The following is a 22,072-nucleotide window of genomic DNA, read 5'->3' on the forward strand; positions in this document are numbered from 1 at the left end:
CTGCATTTAGTGGTCACTACTCACCTGGGCGGTTATCTGTAGGAGTCTCCTCTTTACTCCACTCATCACCCCTCACATATGTCTCTGTAGTATTAATATGGGGCAGATCTTCCCCCTGAAACAAATATTGTAAAAGTCACAGACAGATGGAGAAGTCCCATCTATGATCAGCTCTAATCCTGCCATCTCCACCGCTCTCATTACACAAGTATAACACATGTAATACTGGAGGATAAAACAAGACTGAGCACAAGACCTTCACAGCCGTCTACACATCATAGGGAGATTTCATGGCACCTTCTCTCCATCTACCTGATGATCCTGAGGAACATCGGGAGCTTCTTGTTTACAGTCCTGTGGGAGAAGAGGACGGGGACATCTCTCTGGTGTTGTCCTCTTACTGGATAGAACTGGAGGAGACACATACAGGGGCTGAATTCATTCCTTACATACAGATAATTATAGGCCGTGTGTATTTAGTCCTGTCTATTACCTGGTGATGTGAGGGGTTGGGGAACCTCCATCATGACGTCCTTGTACAGATCTTTGTGTCCTTCTAAATACTCCCACTCCTCCATGGAGAAATAGACGGTGACGTCCTGACACCTTATAGGAACCTGACACATACAATGATACCGTCACCCCCGATCCCTTCATAGCGTTACTATGTAATGTCCCAGCATTCCCAGCAGTGTCACCTCTCCAGTCAGCAGCTCAATCATCTTGTAGGTGAGCTCTAGGATCTTCTGGTCAGTGATGTCCTCATGTATCGGGGGGTGAGGTGGAGGCCCCGTGATTGGGCTCAGGGGTCTTCCCCATCCCTCAGACACAGGGGCCTGACAGCGCTCACTAGAGGTCTTCTTCACTACTGTGTAATCCTGGTTATGGAGAGACACAGTAATAAATCTCACTCCAGACATTTCCAGAGTCCTCACCTCTCCAGTTCTGTCCATCTGTTATTCCCATAGATAAGAATGATGTAATGTGACGTCATCAGAATCTCTCACCTCTCCAGTAAGCCGGAAGAGGATCTCTAGGGTGAGGTGTAATATCCTCTCCGCCATCTTGTCCCTGTCCATAGCCATCCTTCACGGGGCAATCAGGAGAATTCTCTTCTATAGAAGATCTCCACTGAGAGGATCCGATATTATAAAGACCTGAATGGGGAGAAGATGACGATGTAACATCATAAAGAATCCGCTGTAATAATACAATTACTGGAGAGAATAAGGGGAAACATATAATGAGAACATTCTGGGGGAACATTACACTGTGTGGGGGCAGAAAGGGGCCGAGGACCGAGGGCAGAAAGGGGCCGAGGACCGAGGGCAGAAAGGGGACGAGGACCGAGGGCAGAAAGGGGCCGAGGACCGAGGGCAGAAAGGGGCCGAGGACTGAGGGCACAAAGGGGCCGAGGACCGAGGGCAGAAAGGGGCCGAGGACCGAGGGCAGAAAGGGGCAGAAGACCGAGGGCAGAAAGGGGCCGAGGACTGAGGGCAGGAAAGGGCTGAGGACTGAGGGCAGGAAGGGGCCGAGGACTGAGGGCAGGAAGGGGCCGATGACCGAGGGCAGAAAGGGGCGAGGACTGAGGGCAGACGGGTTTCCTCACTTCCGGCCTCTCATAGTTGGGGCGTTTGTATCTATCAGAGGAAAAGGAAAAAAACCTCACAATTCATAGAAATCAGTGAGAGAAAAACACCAAGAAAGTCTCAGAGCTGAAGGGGTTAATGCCGCCTGCCCCAGTAATGGGGAATCTCCACACACCTCCACCTGCAGAGCCGCACACTAGATATATAATACCCTGCACCTACCTCCACCTGCAGAGCCGCACACTAGATATATAATACCCTGCACCTACCTCCACCTGCAGAGCCGCACACTAGATATATAATACCCTGCACCTACCTCCACCTGCAGAGCCGCACACTAGATATATAATACCCTGCACCTACCTCCACCTGCAGAGCCGCACACTAGATATATAATACCCTGCACCTACCTCCACCTGCAGAGCCGCACACTAGATATATAATACCCTGCACCTACCTCCACCTGCAGAGCCGCACACTAGATATATAATACCCTGCACCTACCTCCACCTGCAGAGCCGCACACTAGATATATAATAACCTGCACCTACCTCCACCTGCAGAGCCGCACACTAGATATATAATACCCTGCACCTACCTCCACCTGCAGAGCCGCACACTAGATATATAATAACCTGCACCTACCTCCACCTGCAGAGCCGCACACTAGATATATAATACCCTGCACCTACCTCCACCTGCAGAGCCGCACACTAGATATATAATACCCTGCACCTACCTCCACCTGCAGAGCCGCACACTAGATATATAATACCCTGCACCTACCTCCACCTGCAGAGCCGCACACTAGATATATAATACCCTGCACCTACCTCCTCCTGCAGAGCCGCACACTAGATATATAATACCCTGCACCTACCTCCTCCTGCAGAGCCGCACACTAGATATATAATACCCTGCACCTACCTCCACCTGCAGAGCCGCACACTAGATATATAATACCCTGCACCTACCTCCACCTGCAGAGCCGCACACTAGATATATAATACCCTGCACCTACCTCCACCTGCAGAGCCGCACACTAGATATATAATACCCTGCACCTACCTCCACCTGCAGAGCCGCACACTAGATATATAATACCCTGCACCTACCTCCACCTGCAGAGCCGCACACTAGATATATAATACCCTGCACCTACCTCCACCTGCAGAGCCGCACACTAGATATATAATACCCTGCACCTACCTCCACCTGCAGAGCCGCACACTAGATATATAATACCCTGCACCTACCTCCACCTGCAGAGCCGCACACTAGATATATAATACCCTGCACCTACCTCCACCTGCAGAGCCGCACACTAGATATATAATACCCTGCACCTACCTCCACCTGCAGAGCCGCACACTAGATATATAATACCCTGCACCTACCTCCACCTGCAGAGCCGCACACTAGATATATAATACCCTGCACCTACCTCCACCTGCAGAGCCGCACACTAGATATATAATACCCTGCACCTACCTCCACCTGCAGAGCCGCACACTAGATATATAATACCCTGCACCTACCTCCTCCTGCAGAGCCGCACACTAGATATATAATACCCTGCACCTACCTCCACCTGCAGAGCCGCACACTAGATATATAATACCCTGCACCTACCTCCACCTGCAGAGCCGCACACTAGATATATAATACCCTGCACCTACCTCCACCTGCAGAGCCGCACACTAGATATATAATACCCTGCACCTACCTCCACCTGCAGAGCCGCACACTAGATATATAATACCCTGCACCTACCTCCACCTGCAGAGCCGCACACTAGATATATAATACCCTGCACCTACCTCCACCTGCAGAGCCGCACACTAGATATATAATACCCTGCACCTACCTCCACCTGCAGAGCCGCACACTAGATATATAATACCCTGCACCTACCTCCTCCTGCAGAGCCGCACACTAGATATATAATACCCTGCACCTACCTCCACCTGCAGAGCCGCACACTAGATATATAATACCCTGCACCTACCTCCACCTGCAGAGCCGCACACTAGATATATAATACCCTGCACCTACCTCCACCTGCAGAGCCGCACACTAGATATATAATACCCTGCACCTACCTCCACCTGCAGAGCCGCACACTAGATATATAATACCCTGCACCTACCTCCACCTGCAGAGCCGCACACTAGATATATAATACCCCGCACCTACCTCCTCCTGCAGAGCCGCACACTAGATATATAATACCCTGCACCTACCTCCACCTGCAGAGCCGCACACTAGATATATAATACCCTGCACCTACCTCCACCTGCAGAGCCGCACACTAGATATATAATACCCTGCACCTACCTCCACCTGCAGAGCCGCACACTAGATATATAATACCCTGCACCTACCTCCACCTGCAGAGCCGCACACTAGATATATAATACCCTGCACCTACCTCCTCCTGCAGAGCCGCACACTAGATATATAATACCCTGCACCTACCTCCTCCTGCAGAGCCGCACACTAGATATATAATAACCTGCACCTACCTCCACCTGCAGAGCCGCACACTAGATATATAATACCCTGCACCTACCTCCACCTGCAGAGCCGCACACTAGATATATAATACCCTGCACCTACCTCCACCTGCAGAGCCGCACACTAGATATATAATACTCTGCACCTACCTCCTCCTGCAGAGCCGCACACTAGATATATAATACCCTGCACCTACCTCCACCTGCAGAGCCGCACACTAGATATATAATACCCCGCACCTACCTCCTCCTGCAGAGCCGCACACTAGATATATAATACCCTGCACCTACCTCCACCTGCAGAGCCGCACACTAGATATATAATACCCTGCACCTACCTCCACCTGCAGAGCCGCACACTAGATATATAATACCCTGCACCTACCTCCACCTGCAGAGCCGCACACTAGATATATAATACCCTGCACCTACCTCCACCTGCAGAGCCGCACACTAGATATATAATACCCTGCACCTACCTCCTCCTGCAGAGCCGCACACTAGATATATAATACCCTGCACCTACCTCCACCTGCAGAGCCGCACACTAGATATATAATACCCTGCACCTACCTCCACCTGCAGAGCCGCACACTAGATATATAATACCCTGCACCTACCTCCACCTGCAGAGCCGCACACTAGATATATAATACCCTGCACCTACCTCCACCTGCAGAGCCGCACACTAGATATATAATACCCTGCACCTACCTCCACCTGCAGAGCCGCACACTAGATATATAATACCCTGCACCTACCTCCACCTGCAGAGCCGCACACTAGATATATAATACCCTGCACCTACCTCCACCTGCAGAGCCGCACACTAGATATATAATACCCTGCACCTACCTCCTCCTGCAGAGCCGCACACTAGATATATGGCTGCTCTGTGCTTACAGGACCTGTGATGATGTCACATGGAGGGGAGGAGTCAGGGTCACATGATCAGCTCCTCAGTGTAGTCCTATATTGGCGTGCACACACTGGATGAGGTGCGGTGTCAGTGAATGGTTATAGTAAACCCCTGTTGCGTATGTATGTGACCCCTGTTGCGTATGTATGTGACCCCTGTTGCGTATGTATGTGACCCGTAGACACTCATTTCAGTCTTTGCTTTATTGAATTCTTTATTGATAAGTTGAGGTGAGGAGATTTGTTGAGCAACTTTAGAAGTAAAACGTTTGGACCTGATTTGTCTCGATCACAAGTCGCTGATAATGTGTGTATGACGTATATGGAGCAGAGCCGCATGTGTATGATGTGTACGGGACAGTGCCATGTGTGTACGATGTCTACGGAATGGAGCTGTGTATGTAACGGAGCCGTGTGTGCATGACATGTATGTAGCGGTGTTGTGTGTGCACAACGTGTATGTATACCCTCTTATACCACTTTATTAATCCTCAAAACACCCATGCAAGCAGGGCTGCCACTAGGAATTTCGGGGCCCCATAGTGGCAAAATTTCGGGGCCCCTTGAGGCTCCACCCTAGCTCCGCCTCCACCCCATCTCCGCCTCCACCCCAGCTCCGCCTCCACCCCATGAATGTTCCACAGTCCTACCGCCACTCTTGGAAAACTTCACTTCTGCAGTATAGCCTCACCAATCACACATTAACCCTTCACACTGAACACCGTATCACACACGCAGCCATCAGATTTTGTTTTGGCCATCAGATTTTTGTAAGCCTGCCTCCACGACAAGGTGGACTCTTTTGGCAGGGCCCTACTCTGCTCTAACTTTTTTTTTATATCTAACTTTTTTGTTATATATTTATTTTTGGTTTATCTATTTTTTTTTTCTTTAAGGGAATGTGTCACATACAGTTTTTAAACTAATTGAAACCAAATTCTGATAATGCAGACTTGTGGATTTAGACCTGACAAGCCCTTCAAATGGAATCTGTCACCAGGTTTTTAACACTTAATCTGAGCACAGCATAACATAGGGGAAGAGATCCTGATTCCAGCGATTGTCACTTATTGGGCTGCTTAGTGTAGTTTTGATAATCTCCTGCTGATTAACCAGTGATGTTATCATTACAGGACTACTTGGCATGCTGCAAGTAGTCCAGCATATTCATGAGCTCTGTATAACTGCTAGATCTGCAGCAGAGAAAACATGGATTTTATCACAATGACAGCAAACAGCCCAGTAAGTGACACATCACTGGAATCAGGGTATGTGTCTCTACATTATGCTGCTCTCAGATGAGGGAGAAAAAACCTGCTGACAGATTCACTTTAAGGCTCATTCAGCAGTCGGTGAAAACCGGTCTGCACTTGGGCCGCAGTGCATGGCCTGGCCATGGGTCTCCTGACCTGACCTCAGCAGTCTCAGAGCATATATGGGGATGCAGGTCAGGAGATTGGGGCCCGGCCATGCATGGCGTTTTAAGCTGAGATTTATACTGATGGTTGTTCTTTATGAGAGCGGAGGAGGGTTGTGAACAAGACATGCCACATAAGGCAGAATTAGGCTGAGTCCACACGTCCTGTAATCATCCGTTGGGAAAAATTATTTCTGCAGGATCAGTTTTCTTTAACATGGGAGTCTATGGAGGACAGATCCGCTAACAGATTTCTATTTATCTTCCAATCTGTAACTGATGGGCATCGTGACCTGTAGAGCCACAAGTCTCCTACGCAGGAGAATGCAGCTGCCCGTGCCCACGATCAGGGTTCGGTGCGCTGCGGTCTCCTGCTTGTGCTCTCCCTATGCGACTCCACAGCAAATAACTGACATACTGCGGCCTCGGAAAGCCGCACCGCAGGTCAGTTATTGCTGCTCGGCCGTTGTAAAATAGTGAGTTTATGGAGATTTGATTCATAAACTTGAATACATACATTCATATAATGTGTGTATTTCGCCCATGCCTTTAAGAGAGCCTGTGAGTTGAAATTACTAGCCAAGGTTTGACATTGTAGAACCAAAGCCATCTGACATTGTTCATCAAGTAGCTGACAACGTAGTGCTATATTCTAACTGGAATTTGTGCAAAGATCTGAAATTAGCATTGAGAATCTTCTTAGTGTTACACTAAGGTCAAAGGTCAGCGAGCTTCAAAGAGTTCTATATATTTTACATTCTATGTCAAAGTGGTTTAGTTTTACAAGTCTCCACTGCGCAGGACACTTATTCTTGCAAATTATGAATCACGTGATATGACATAAGCTATATCTAAAAATGATAGTTAGTTCTTGTAAGACCATGTAAAGAGATGAGGAGAATCAGGGGGTGGGGTTTGAATTATATAAGCAGACTACATTTCAAAGAAGAAGAGGACTCAGAGGTAGAATGGGACCATTCAACCAGACGATCCAGAGAGGGACGGCTTATCACAACATCACAGCTATGTAAGATAAATAAACTTTTTCTCTTTTTCTCTACTTATCTATTTCTCTTCACTAACTAAAGACAAGAAGTTACTTTTCTGTAATGACTTTTACTGAATAAATCCACATATGTTTTTGCACCTATTTTGCTCCAATCATTAATATACTGGCTTAGGATATGTCACGTCAACCGTTTTTTTAACATATTTGGCGAGCATCAGCCTGAATGATTGAGAGGCACAGCTGTTTTCTGTGCGTGGTGATTTTTTTCACACTGCCTTTTGCTGCAAGAACTTTTTTCTTACGTCATTCCCTGCTTTTTGTCCGAGAAGGGGGGGTCAGTGAGTAATCTCTGTCCAAAGACTGCAGGCAAAGACGATACACTGTGTCTACATCACGGAACCTTGGAGAGGTTTAACGTGACAAGCTGCACGGAGGTCGTATGTGTCAAGCCTTGACGGACATCTGAGGACTTCCAATCCAGGACGATCGACCCATAGACGATTGGAGCCATTCCAGGACGATCGACCCATAGACGATTGGAGCCATTCCAGGACGATCGACCCATAGACGATTGGAGCCATTCCAGGACGATCGACCCATAGACGATTGGAGCCATTCCAGGACGATCGACCCATAGACGATTGGAGCCATTCTAGGACAACGCATCACATATTGGTGAGATATGGATTTCATTCATGATTATTCTAGACAAAGTCATGTGGAGTATTTATTTGACCATACGCATACTGACACACAGTTATGGTCAAATCTGTACTGGCAATGTGAAATTGAGAATGCTAAGTTAGATAAGAAGTTTTTTACTGTGAAACGGTTACAGAAAAAGATACAGAATGTATTGGGTATGGTATACACTTACAACTCCATGGTGGGTGGGGCACAGCCATATGCACACACCATCTGCATGGTGACAGATACACCCAATACAACAGATACACCCAATACAACAGATGCACACATCACAGATGCAGAAACAACAGATTGTCCAAATTGTTCGATATTAGCAGAACATATTGAACATCTGGAAGATCAGTTGGAAACAAGAGCAGATTTAATATCAAAATTACGGAAAGATATTAAATATGTATCTGTTATTACAAGACAGAACAAGACAGATGCTTCCGCATCACCTGCCTCAGGTTCCGACATCCCGGACCGGCTGGATATAGCTGAGGACGAGAGTCTAAATGAGGAGGGACTGCGAAAAAAGAAGTTACATGATAAGGCAGCCCGTCTTAACATTAAAATCCATGACCAATTAATGAAAATCATTAAAGACATACCCAAATATGATGATAAAATGGACACCTTTCATAATGCGGACATTTTTGAGTCACATTCGGATAAATATAATCTGACGAATGATCAGAGAAATAAGATATTCAGGGTATGGCTTCCCTCCCACATGGCAAAAAGGTTACAAGCAACACCTAGGCCAAACGAACACGATGACCTGATCCATGACACAAAGGAAGATAGGCTGAGACAGTTAATTCTCTTTACTACAGGAGAGTCTACCCCAACAGTCGAATTGTTAGAAAACCTTAAGACACACATACAGGAGGATCCATACATAATCTTAGTGAAATTCGAACAAGGATATCGTTTGATAATGGAAATCGGACCTGATCAAGAACCGACTTCAATGGTCAAGGCCTTTGTTAAAAAGTTTAAATATTTGGACCCTGCTTCATTCGAAATTGCTTCTAGGATGGAAAATCTACAAGAGGCCACGTCATTTATTGATAGAATACGTAGACGAATGAAGCAAAATCAGGTAAAGTCGAAAATAGCCATGATAGAGGGGACCACTGACACATTAGTATCCCAGGAAAAACAGACCAAACACAAAAGACCGGTGTTGAATTCTAAAAACAAGAATTCAGGGGGGGGTAACAGAAAGAGCAATATACACTGCTTTTTCTGTGGCCTACCCGGACATCTGAAGTGGGAATGCAAGAAATTCCTAAGGACGGGAGCTGAGGAAAGGCTGGGTAAAGAAAATGGACTGATGCCAAACACATCCAGTGCACCTCCCCCATCTTCAGCACCTCCACCTTCATACACGCCCACTCATACTGACAACAGAAATAACCAATCACCATATGCACCTCTGACCAGACAAATTAGGGAAATGACCATACAGGGATTGGATGGAAGGAGCAAGACACCTGCTGCTCTTCTCCCTTCTCCATCATCCTGACTAGCAAAGCCGGTGCCCAGGCTCCATCCACTGGAATTTGTCACTCGAGTTTCAATGGATAGCTGTGGTCGACCATTTTTAAAGGTAAATCTTGAAGGTCAGGAAGTAACATTTCTCCTTGATACAGGTGCGCAATTGAGTGTCACAAATGTTGATTTACATTTAAAGCCAGATTCCCCTGTATGTACAATTGTTGGTTTCAGTGGTAAAAATGGAACAAAGGTGACATTAGCGCAGGATGTTTCTTTGGAAATACCTGTTTTTTTTAAAACGAAAATGGATATTTGGTGTTGTCAGGATACTGAGAATATAATTGGCACTGATTTTATGGAAAAACATGGCTGGATTATTGATTTGGGTAACAAAACAGTTTGGAAAGACTCTAACGGTTGTAAGGCGGTAGTTATTGATCCAAATGAATATAGTCATGTCGGGACCATTTGTTTGACCGATGTAGTGTCAGCAGATCATTTGTGGCCTGAAACTGGTGGTGATGAAGTATTGACTGAGATAGTACAGCGGTTTCCTTCTTTATGGGCTCAGTACAGGAATGAGGTTGGAACTATGAAGGACGTGATTGTTAAAATTGAAGGCCGAGACCCGCCTCCACAGCGTCAGTATAAGTTGCCTCCAGAGTCAGTTGCTCCGATGTCTAAAATTATTCAGGAATTGTTGGCTCAAGGTGTGATACGTAAGGCAAATTCTGTTTGTAACAATATATTGTGGTGTGTTCTGAAAAGCGATGGTAGCTATCGGATGTTATTGGACTTGAGGATGTTCAATAAGTTTACTCCCAATGTTGCACCGATTGTAGCTGATACACATGACATGATGTCGAGATTGGATGCAAAGGCAAAGTATTTCTCAGTATTGGATATCAGTAATGGTTTCTTCAGTATACCGATTGAGAAAAGTTGTCAGTATAGGCTTGCATTTAATCACCTGGATCAACAATTTGTATTTTGTAGGCTTCCTCAAGGCGCTAGTATGTCGCCAAGCATTTTTCATCAGGCGCTGGCAAATGTTTTGTCGAAATTTTCTCGTCCGGAATGTTTATTGCAATATGTGGACGATATCTTGTTGAGTACAGAGGACAAGGAGTTGCACGTGACTCTACTTGCAGAATTGTTTGAGCTGCTGCATGATGCAGGTTTAAAACTGAATACCAAAAAGGTCAAGCTGATGCAGACTGAGGTCAGATTTTTAGGAGTTCTGCTAAGTCCAGGTACACGGCGACCCATACAGGACAGAATTGAGGCAATCGCATCCCTTCCAATTCCAACATCTCACAAGGCACTAAGACATTTTTTAGGACTTGTAAATTACTCAAGGGATTTCATTGAAAATTTTGCTGACAAAGCCAGACCTTTGTATGATCTTTTTAAAGGTGATAATGATGATTATTTTGGTCCCTGGGGTGTCGAACAGGAAAAAGCCTTCACACAATTGAAACATGATCTACAACACGCACCTGCGTTAAGTATGGTGGAAAAGAACGCACCTTTTGCGCTTCAAGCACACACTTCAGAGACAAGCATCTCTGTGGTTTTGCTGCAGCTGCAAGGGGGGGAATGGAGAATCTTGGGTTACTTCTCTAAGCTTCTCTCACCTGTTGAGAGGGGGTTTGAGGTGTGCGCAAGACACCTGGTGGGAGTGTATTTTGCGATAAAAATCACTCAACACATCATCGGGTTCCAAAAGGTTATTCTCCAAACGCCACATTCCACACTGAAACTTCTCTTTGAGAAAAACATACCAGGTGTGTCACATCAGAGATTTGCCCATTGGTTGCTCTCATTGTCTCCAAATCAAATTGAGGTAGATTATAAGGCCAAATATGTTCTTCCTCAATTGATGCAGTATGAAGGACAAACCCATGATTGTCTGCAAACGTTCCAAGAACCAAGTCCATCTCTCTTCAGACGACAGTCGGAAGACGCAGATGAACCTGTGTTTGTAGACGGTTCTAGATTTTTTCTGGAAGGACACTATCACACAGGATATGGAATTTTCTATTCCAAGCGAGGACAAGTGGTAAAACACAAGTTACCGAGTCATTTCTCAGCTCAAAGGGCAGAGATAGAAGGGGTAAGAATGGTCCTACAGCTGAATGAAGCTGATGATCAAACTCCAATGGTAATCTACAGTGATAGCTCTTATGTTGTCAGATCCCTAACTGATTATCTGCCTGTTTGGGAGAGGAGAGGCTATGTGGATTCCTCCGACAAGGCCTTGGTGCACCGCGAAACTCTGAAATCAATGTTTGAGATGGCATCTAGGGCCCCAAATAAATTTGCTATAGTAAAAGTCGCTGCACATAAAAGATCTGATGATGAGTTATCTGTAGGAAATGCAACCGCAGATGCTCTAGCCAAAGAAGCTGCCCTGACAGGAGAGGAAGTGTTTGACTCTGAACCTTCTGAGAATTCAGCGGTTCAAAGAACAGATACGTACATACCTTCATTTGCAGAAGAACAGAGAAAAGATCCTTCTCTTGTTACTTCTCAGGATGATCCAAAGCCTCCTTTTATCTGTGAAAATGGGGTTTTGTGTCACAATTCAAATGGAGAATTGCGTCCCGTTGTACCAAAACATCTACAGGTAGAATTCACTCGATACAACCATGAGAGTTTAGGTCACTTGGGTCAACAGAAATTGTTAGTCATTCTCAAGGAGAAATTTTATTTGGAAAAAATGGACGAAACAGTTCAAAGTGTTGTACTATCATGTCTCATTTGTGCCCAAATAAATCCAAGACCTAAAGGACAGAAGCCACCGCTTCTACGAATCGCACCTGCAGATGGTCCATGGTCTACACTGCAAATAGACTATATTGGTCCTTTACCCTCAGGTAAACATGGTCTCAGGTATGCATTGATTGTGGTAGATGTGTTCTCAAAATGGGTAGAAATATTACCGGTTAGGAAAGATGATGCTTTGTCCACAGCAAGGGAATTGGTACAACATGTCTTTTGCACTTGGGGGATCCCAAGGATGATTACCTCCGATCGAGGTAGCCATTTCACAGGTAAAATCATGCAAACTGCTTGTGCTATTCTAGGGGCACGACAGCAATTTCATGTCCCCTATCATCCACAATCTGCGGGAATTGTGGAAAGAATGAATAGAACAATCAAATCCAGAATTGCAAAGATGCTTTTGGACAAAGGTAACACTTGGGTTGACAAGGTACCCTTCATACTCATGAGTATAAGAGGTTCAATCTCTTCTACAACTCAATTCACTCCGTTTGAGTTGATGACGGGAAGGAAAATGCCATTGTGGTTTCCACATGAGCCATTTTTATCCACTCCACAAAAATATGCTATCTCAAGGTCCCAATGGTTGAGATCACTACAGGAGAACCTGAAAGCGATTCTGCCATATGCGGCATCGAGAATGCAGAAAATGGAGCCACCCTATGAGTCCAAATTCAAGAAAGGTGCTCTAGTGATGATCAAAACCTTTCGCAAGAGTGGTCCATGGGAGTGTAATTGGAAAGGTCCGTTTGAAGTCCTTGAGACTATGGGACAAGTCATGATTCTCGTGCACAGAGTATCAAATGTGGTAAAAAAGACCCGGAAAACACAAAAAGTGTGGGTTCACGTTGACCAGTGCAAAATATTTGTGGCAAAATAATGATACTGCATTTCTTTCCAGGAAGAAATGGATTCCTATAAGAACGGGAATAAGGAACCTAAAGACTGTGAAGGAAAGATGACATCAAGCCTTCTGGAAAAAGAACATTTTCCCAAGCTCAAGACAAGCTTCTATGTGATGGGATCTACTTTCCTGCTGCTTTGCTTTATTTCAGTCATTGTCTACATGTTACATCAAGGAACAATCGCCAATGATGTGAATGAGAGGACCAGAGAGATTCAACATTCACGAAGACCGAGAGGATCAGAGACACTGAACTTACTGACAGAGAACATCAGGGATGATTCTGTGGAGATAACAGGGAATATCTGCATGGGATATGGAACAAAATGTTGCATTGAATTACATTTCGTACACGACACAGACATAATATTACATGCTATTGCAGGACCTAAAACTAGATTCACACAATTACAAGGAGAATATGTACATAATAATAAAACGGGTACATGGGAATGTTCTCCTACAGATGTACTATACTGGAACATAGAGATCAGAGGTGATGAACCTGCTGTATGGTCCGGTGATATTACAAATTACATGATTGCTAGGGGAAAGTTTGGAAGATCCAAAACAGAAATTTTGTTAAAAACTCAGGTTTTTGGGAAAATTCTGGATCCTTCTTTACTCTCTATTACAGAAGGAGATAAAGATTGGGTAAAAACATGGAATTTCCAGATAACACAGGAACCTGTACAAGTTCAGGTATCTGTAGTGTTTACCGTTACTAACACTATAGTTCCGGAAATAAGGGTTTCACCACAGACAGTACATAATAAAGAAAATACATTTCCCATAATGTTAAAATGTAACACAAGGTTGAAATTGCCTTCTGAGTCTCTGTTGACATGGACCAAAAATTCATCATTTTTGGGAAGTTTTTTAAACAGTCCAACTAATGTCATTCACAGAGGTCAGATTGGTAATAGATGGATGGATGATAATTTCATTTTTTCCATAGAAAATCCATCTTCCAGGGACTCTGGAATTTACCAGTGTTGCGTGGAAACAAAGACTCATTACAGACATTGTAAAGATGTTAGTGTGAATATTTGGTCAGCAGCAGATAATGCATGCACAAACACAAGATTCATGCCATCTACTCCTTTCCAAATTAATCAATTTCAGTCTAAGTCCTTATTAAGGGATGGAGAATTTATGACAATGGTATGGACTTTCAATATGTCTCATTGGAAAATCTCTACCAGGTTTCCTCAGTGTCAATCACATCTTACTAACATGGACATGGGGATAGAACAATGGTTTGGGAGAAGAACAACTCAGATTAGAAGTCAGAGAGGAGTGTTAGAAGGAATTCTGGGAGGAATAGGGACAGTGGGAAGTCTGACTAATGCCATGAATATACAGACACTTAAGTCAGATTTGGATAATATTGGTTTCATTGGAGGAAAAGGAGTAAAGATTCAGAAAAGTTTGAATCAACTTCTTGAAAAAATGGTTATGAATACAGCTGCTGTACTAGGGTCTTCCGTGTCACATCTACAGGATGCTACACTAGCTCTTGTGGAAAGTACTCACAAAACACAAGTAGCTAAAGCGTGCCTGGAGATACAGGTAGAGTATTCCACTAATTTGAAAATGATTGCACAGGCTTTACAGAGTGGAATTACTCCACTGGGAATACTGCGAGATTTACCTGTAGAGTATGATTTTGCATTGAATCATACGGATTTGTGGGTAAATAAGTGGTTAGGAAGTGAACGAAACATTTGTGTTGGCACATCGCTAATCCCAGTGATCGGAAGAGAGGGAACTATTGTTCCTGTAACAGTTTTGGGTATACCTGTGAGTAACACACAACAAGTGTTCTATCAACTGCAGTACACAGATTTTGCATTTGATGTTGTAAACACTGAACAATTGGACATTTCTTCATGTTTACATTTTGTTTCTAAGGTGATGTGTTTACCTGGACAGGATAAGGTGATCTATCATTCATGTTTTCATAATCATTCCTCTTGTCATGCGAGAATAGAGACTGTACAGACACTACATGATCTGGTGACTCCAGCAAGTCCAAATAAGATTTGTTTCCAGGTCATGTCTGAGACAGAAATGGTTTCTGCTTTCTATTCTACTTGTGTACATAAGGAAAATCTACCTATGGGTTTGTATTGTATAGAAGGAAATGTGAGATCTCTTTCAAAGAAGGAAGGAAATTTTAATATCACTTCTATCGGAAAGAGAAATCTAACGGCATTTCCTATACAATTCAATTTATCACAAATAAATGATTTCCCTTGGGATATGTGGACAAGTGAAATAAAGAAAGATAAGGGTTTGTTAGATTTATTAACGAAACAGTTAAGGGAAGCAGAAATTATATTCAGGCATGAACAAGGTGAATTAAATTATATTGAACACGAATGGAACGGAATGTCAGGTAAAACTTGGTGGAAAAGTTTTGGGAAGTCAGTACATACCTGGTCTCAGTCATCATTTCAGACAGCGGTTGAAAATATTTTATTTAATCCCATCATAATCATATTTTTATTAGTTTTGATGTGTATTATTTATCAAGTTTTTGTGATGTGTAGAATTCAGAAGATATATAAGAATATAAAAATAGAAATGAAACAGGAAGATAACATTCTTAGAGGAATGTTAAATCGTAAGATGACTTTTTGACAAAGTTTCAGATGGTTTATCAAGTCAGATATTGGTCTAGAATCTTCAACAAGAATGTATGTGATACGAATGATGACACGAATGAGTTAGGGTTTCACGGGATTAATCAAATCTTCATAGGGGGGATTGTAAAATAGTGAGTTTATAATGAATATTTGATTCATAGTATATCTCTTACTTACAGGCCATTAGCTTGTACGTATAGTAATGGATTGGCCTTAGCTGGGGATGAAGTATGTTTGAAAGCTGGAGATTTCACTGACCAAACCATCTGACATGGTACATCAATAGCTGACAGCTTAGTGCTATATTCTATCTGGTATTTGAACAAAGATCTGAAATTAGCATTGAAACCCTTCTCAGTGTTACACTAAGGTCAAGGGTCAGCAAGCCTCAAAGAGGTTTATGCATTCTATGGTAAAGGGTAAATTGTTTGGTTTTACAAGTCTGTACTGCGTATGAGACTTACTCTGCAGATTTTGGACCACGTGATATGACATAAATGCCATAGCTAAAAATGATTGAAATAATGTTTAAGGCTATGTGCACACGTTGCGTTTTTTTCAGCGTGGAAAAAAACGCACCCTCTGGCAGAGGGGAGAATTGTAAACAATGCGTTTTGGAAAAAACGCATCAAAATGCATGCGTTTTTCGTGCGATTTCCATGCGTTTTCTTCAGGTGCGTTTTTGACCACATGATCCAGTGACAGTGCCACAGTACATCCAGTACACAGTGCCAGCCTTCCTGCAGAGATTTGAGTGTTGTCCACGGGAGAACGCAGCTGCCCATGCCCACGATTTGGGTTCAGGCTGCTGTGGAGCTCTATGCTACCTGCAGAGAACACTCTTGTCTCCGCAGCATAAATTGACATGCTGAGGCTCAGGAAGCTGCCCCACAGGTCAGTTTATGCTGCGGAGAAGAGAAGCACGGGATTCCTAAAATTCCTTCCACTGTGCTTCTACTGCACAACGCAGCGTTATGGACGCAGGGAAAACACTCTGCGCCCATAATGCTGGAAACCCTGATTGTGGGCACACAGGCTAAAATGTGTGAATGGATGTCAAACATATATATAACGTCCCACCCCCCTGCATATTCTAAGCTGGCGCCCTTTAGTGCATTTCATGTGGCACTAAAGGGTGCCTAGCCTTGTATTTAGCCCAAAAAAAAAATAATTAAAATAAATGACGTGGGGTCCCCCCTATTTTTGATAGCCAGTCAAGGTAAAGCAGACAGCTGTAGCCTGCAAACCACAGCTGACAGCTTCATCTTGTCTGGCGATCAATTTGGAGGGCTCCCCAAGCTGTTTTTTTTTTATTTATAAATAATTAAAAAAAAAACAAAAAACGTGGGGTCCCTCCAAATTAGATCACCAGCCAAGGTAAAGCTGACAGCTGGGGTCTGGTATTCTCAGGATGGGAAGAGCCATGGTTATTGGACTCTTCCCAGCCTAAAAATAGCAGGCCACAACCGCCCCAGAAGTGGCGCATCCATTAGATGCGCCAATCCTGGCGCTTCGCCCCAACTCATCCCGCGCCCTGGTGCGGTGGCAAACGGGGTAATATATGGGGTTGATATCAGATGTGTGATGTCACCTGGCATCAAGCCCAGCAAATAGTGATGTCACGCCGTCTATTTGATACCAGACATAACTAATTGACAGTAATAGCAAAAAAAATTGACAACCAAAGAAAAAATTTATTTGAAAAAACACTCCCCAAAAACATATCCTTTCACCAATTTATTGAAAAGAAAAAAAATTGGGTCCGCAGTATCCATTTTGGACGTCCCACGTCGCCTCTGGACCTTCTAGAATATGGGGGGCACGCTCAGGGAACGTGTCCCCCATTTTCTAGTAGTGCAGACCCTCCATTTGAGGAGAGTGGGTGCAAAGAATCTGCACCCACTCTCCCCGGGTCACAGCTGCACAGTGCCAAGCAGCAGCAGCCAGCGCAGCTCACACTGAACACAGGAAGCTGTCAGCTGCTCGGCACATGTGACCGGCGCGCACTGTGAAGGAGGAGGGGGCCGCGGGGGATCAGCGCTGTGACAGGTACGGGGGTTACCGGGAGGCACCGGAGGACACCGTGGGGAATAGTGTTATTACACATGCGACAGAAACAGAGGAGCAGGGCGGCCGGTGCGCTGCTGTGCGCGCGGCCATGTTGGATTTTCGGGAGGGGGGGGTCGGGGCGGGCACTTTGGCGACACCGGGGGCTTTCCTGAACTTTGCCAGGAAGTGAGGTCAACAGGAAACCTCTTGACCTCACTTCCAGGTAAATACCTGCGTTCTGGCATGCCGACAAAGCCCGCTGACCGCAACAAAAATGCAGCGAACTGCGGTGTAGCTGCGTTCTGACCCGCATCATTGATTTCAATGGGGGAGAGAACGCAGCTACACCGCACAAAAGAAGTAACATGCTGCTTTTCTTTCCACACCGATTTTTGGCATTCAAAACGCTGCGTTTAGAAAACGCAGCGTGTGCACTGATTTTTCGGCTTTCTCATACACTTAGCTGGGAAAGCTGAACGCATGCAATTTGCCACTGAAATGCTGCGGCTCTAAACGCAGCGTTTCCGCAGTAAAAACGCAACGTGTGCACACAGCCTAAGACCATTTAAAGAGACAAGGAGAATCAGGGGGTGTGGTTAATTATATTTAAGCAGACCACACTTCAAAGAGTTCAGAATGGGACCATTCTCAACCAGATGAACCAGAGAGAGGACGGCTTATCATAACATCACAGCTATGTAAGATAAATGGACTCTTTTTCCCCTATCTTCTTATCTTTCTTTTTTAACTAAAGCCAAAACATTATTTTTCTGTAATGATTTTAACCTTTATTGAATAAATCCACATATGACTTTGCACCTATTTCTCTTCGATCGTTAATTTACTGGCTAAGCATATTTTACGTCAAATCCTATTTTTAACACTTATGAACTGTGGTTTATCAACATTGATTATGGACTTTGATTAAATATATGGACTTTGCAATAAAGAATAAAGTTTATGGATCTAAATGATAAATGCAATATTGGACTGTATCAAATCGATAATCATTCATCTTTTATCAAAAGATCTATTTCAAAAGACTGTGTTTATGCCAGATTACATCGGATATAAGACATCATCCCAGAGGACATCAGATGATGATTGGATCTTTTTTGCATCTTTTTAGTTTTAAGAAAGTATAATTATGTATTTTATATGATTATGAGTCACGGCCTACCATAACATAGTTACATAGTGTTACATAGTTACTAAGGTTGAAAAAAAGACCTAGGTCCATCTAGTTCAACCTTCCTCCACCAGTTCTACATTTGGTCACTAAGTCATTTATAACCAACAATGTTTTCTGTACTGAGGAAATCATCCAGCCCTTTTTTAAAAGCTGTTATAGTATCTGCCATTACTACCTCTTGTGGTAGGGCATTCCACAGTCTAACTGCTCTAACTGTAAAGAACCCTTTCCTGTTTAGCTGTCGGAATCGCTTTTTTTCCACTGGCAGTGAGTGCCCCCTAATCCTTAGTATTGTCTTTGGAAGAAATAAGTCATGTGCCTGTCCTTTATATTGACCACACATGTATTTATGCATATAAATGAGATCTCCTCTGAGATGTCTTTTTTCTAAGCTAAACATATCTAACTTTTTCAACCTGTCATCATATGGGAGGCCTTCCATTCCTTGTAGTAGTCTAGTTGCCTGCCTTTGAACTGACTCTAACTTGTGAATGTCCTTTTTAAAATGTGGAGTCCAAAACTGGATCCCATATTCCAGATGTGGCCTTACAAGTGATTTATAGAGGGGTAACAATACGTTGGGATCACGGGATCTAATCTCTCTTTTTATACACCCTAGAATCTTGTTTGCTTTTGCAGCTGCTGCTTGATATTGAGTGCTGCTGCTCAGCTTATTTGTAATAAGAATTCTCAAGTCCTTCTCCTGTTCTGTAGTCCCGAGTTTACTTCCATTTAATGTGTACGCAGCTATAGGATTACTCCGTCCTAGGTGCATTACTTTACATTTATCAACATTAAATCTCATTTGCCAAGTATCTGCCCATTCTGACATCTTATCAAGATCTTTTTGTAATATTGTACTATCAAGGTCAGTTTTTAATATCCTACATAGTTTGGTGTCATCAGCAAAGACTGACACTTTACTATCAATCCCATCCACAAGGTCATTAATAAAGAGATTAAAAAGAATTGGTCCTAGCACTGATCCCTGCGGCACCCCACTGCTGACTATAGCCCATTTAGAGTATGTACCATTTATGACTACTCTTTGTTTCCTATCTTTTAGCCAATTCCTTACCCAGTTGCATATTGTGTCCCCTAGTCCTTGCTTCTGGAGCTTTAGTATAAGGCTATTATGTGGTACAGCATTAAATGCCTTTGCAAAGTCCAAATAAATCACATCAGCTGCATTACCAATATCCAGGTTTGCACTTACCCCCTCATAGAACCCCAACAGGTTGGTTAGACACGACTTATCTTTCATGAATCTATGCTGTCTGTCAGTTATTATATTATTTTCTGCAACATATTTTTGCATGTCATCCCTTAAAATGCCCTCAAAAACTTTGCATACTACTGATGTCAGGCTTACTGGACGGTAGTTGCCTGGATCTACCCTCTTACCTTACTTAAAAATCGGTACCACATCAGCAATCCTCCAATCCTGAGACACCAACCCTGTTACAAGTGAGTCTAAAAAGATGAGATACAGCGGTCTGTCAATTATGGAGCTCAATTCCCTCAATATTCGTGGATGAATGCCATCTGGCCCTGGGGATTTGTCAATGTTTAATTTACTCAGTACGTAGGCGTACTTCTTCTTGTGTTAAATTAATTATATCGGGTGGTGAACTATGATTTTTCCCTTGTTGAATGATCCCTGGTACAGTCAGTTCCTTGGTGAACACAGATGAGAAATGCCTATTTAATATCTCAGTCTTTTGTTTGTCCTCTATAACTAACTTGTTATTATTATATTTTAAGGGGCAATACTATTCTTTGTTTTCCTTTTGGCATTAATGTATTTATAAAAGATTTTGGGATTTATTTTAATGTCATTGGCAATTTTTGTTTCAGTAGCTAATTTTGCTTGTTTCATTTCTTTTTTGCATTTCCTATTGATATCTTTATACTCCTGAAATGCTATTTCTGTATTCTCAGCCTTCAAGATTTTAAACGCCTTTTGTTTTTGTTTTATTATACTTTGTACAGTCTTATTTATCCATAATGGTTTCTTTTTATTCCGGGACATTTTATTACCAGAGGGTATAAGTTTTTTACAGGACTCTAGCAGTATATCCTTAAACTTTCCCCATTTATGTTCAGTATCCCCAGTTATCATGACTTTGTCCCAATCTACACATTTAAGCTCTTCCCTTAATTTGTTGAAATCAGCTTTCCTAAAATTCCAGGTTTTAGCATTTCCCCTTTGAAATGTTCTATTGAATATTACGTTAAAGCTTACCATATTATGATCGCTGGTGCCCTAGTGCTCCCGGACCTGTAGATCTGGAATTGTATCCGGTGTATTTGACAGGACCAGATCTAGCAAACTATCTCCCCTCGTCGGTTCATCTACCATCTGAGAGAGGAAATGGTCTTGAATGGTAGATAAGAATTTACAGCTTTTAGCACAACCAGAAGATTCTATGTCCCACTGAATGTCTGGATAGTTGAAATCCCCCATAATAAGAACCCGATTACTATTATTATTATTATTATTAGCTGCCTTTTCAATTTGTTCCAGCATTTCACCCTCTATTTGTTCAGGTATGTTAGGAGGCTTATAGCAAACCAATTAACATTTTTCCATTATTTCCCTCCCCATGTACATTTACCCATACTGACTCTACATTGTTGCAGTTCCCCCCAATGTCATCATTCAACACAGGTTTTAGGTTAGATTTGATAAATATACACACCCCATCACCTTTTTTGTCTTTCCTGTCCCTCCTAAATGTACTATAACCCTGTATGTTTGTCACCCAGTCATGGCTTTCAACCAGCCAGGTTTCCGTAATGCCCACCACATCATAATCCATGGTTGACATAAGAGTCTCCAATTCA

General features: G+C 43.3%; 2 protein-coding genes across 2 annotated transcripts in view; one reads left to right on the top strand and one right to left on the bottom strand.

Moving 5' to 3' along the window:
* The window catches only part of LOC142258748 (uncharacterized), an 86,143-nt gene extending 85,548 nt beyond the window's left edge, over window positions 1–595 (bottom strand). Inside the window, exons 1-3 of the mRNA XM_075331358.1 lie at window positions 494–595; window positions 313–410; window positions 25–115 (exon numbers count right to left, since the gene is read on the bottom strand). Of these exons, the coding sequence (XP_075187473.1) occupies window positions 25–115; window positions 313–410; window positions 494–578 (274 nt within the window). The 5' untranslated portion in view covers window positions 579–595. The remainder of the gene's footprint in view (window positions 1–24; window positions 116–312; window positions 411–493) is intronic.
* A 6,517-nt stretch (window positions 596–7,112) lies between these two features.
* Window positions 7,113–16,184, top strand: LOC142258768 (uncharacterized). The gene is made up of 3 exons (XM_075331369.1): window positions 7,113–8,124; window positions 13,331–14,368; window positions 16,164–16,184. Exons 2-3 carry the CDS (start codon window positions 13,337–13,339, stop codon window positions 16,182–16,184), a joined length of 1,053 nt encoding a protein of 350 aa, XP_075187484.1. The 5' UTR covers window positions 7,113–8,124; window positions 13,331–13,336.
* The last annotated feature ends 5,888 nt before the right edge of the window (window positions 16,185–22,072 follow it).

Source organism: Anomaloglossus baeobatrachus (genome assembly GCF_048569485.1).
Source record: "Anomaloglossus baeobatrachus isolate aAnoBae1 chromosome 5 unlocalized genomic scaffold, aAnoBae1.hap1 SUPER_5_unloc_1, whole genome shotgun sequence".
In the NCBI taxonomy this organism is placed as follows: domain Eukaryota; kingdom Metazoa; phylum Chordata; class Amphibia; order Anura; family Aromobatidae; genus Anomaloglossus; species Anomaloglossus baeobatrachus.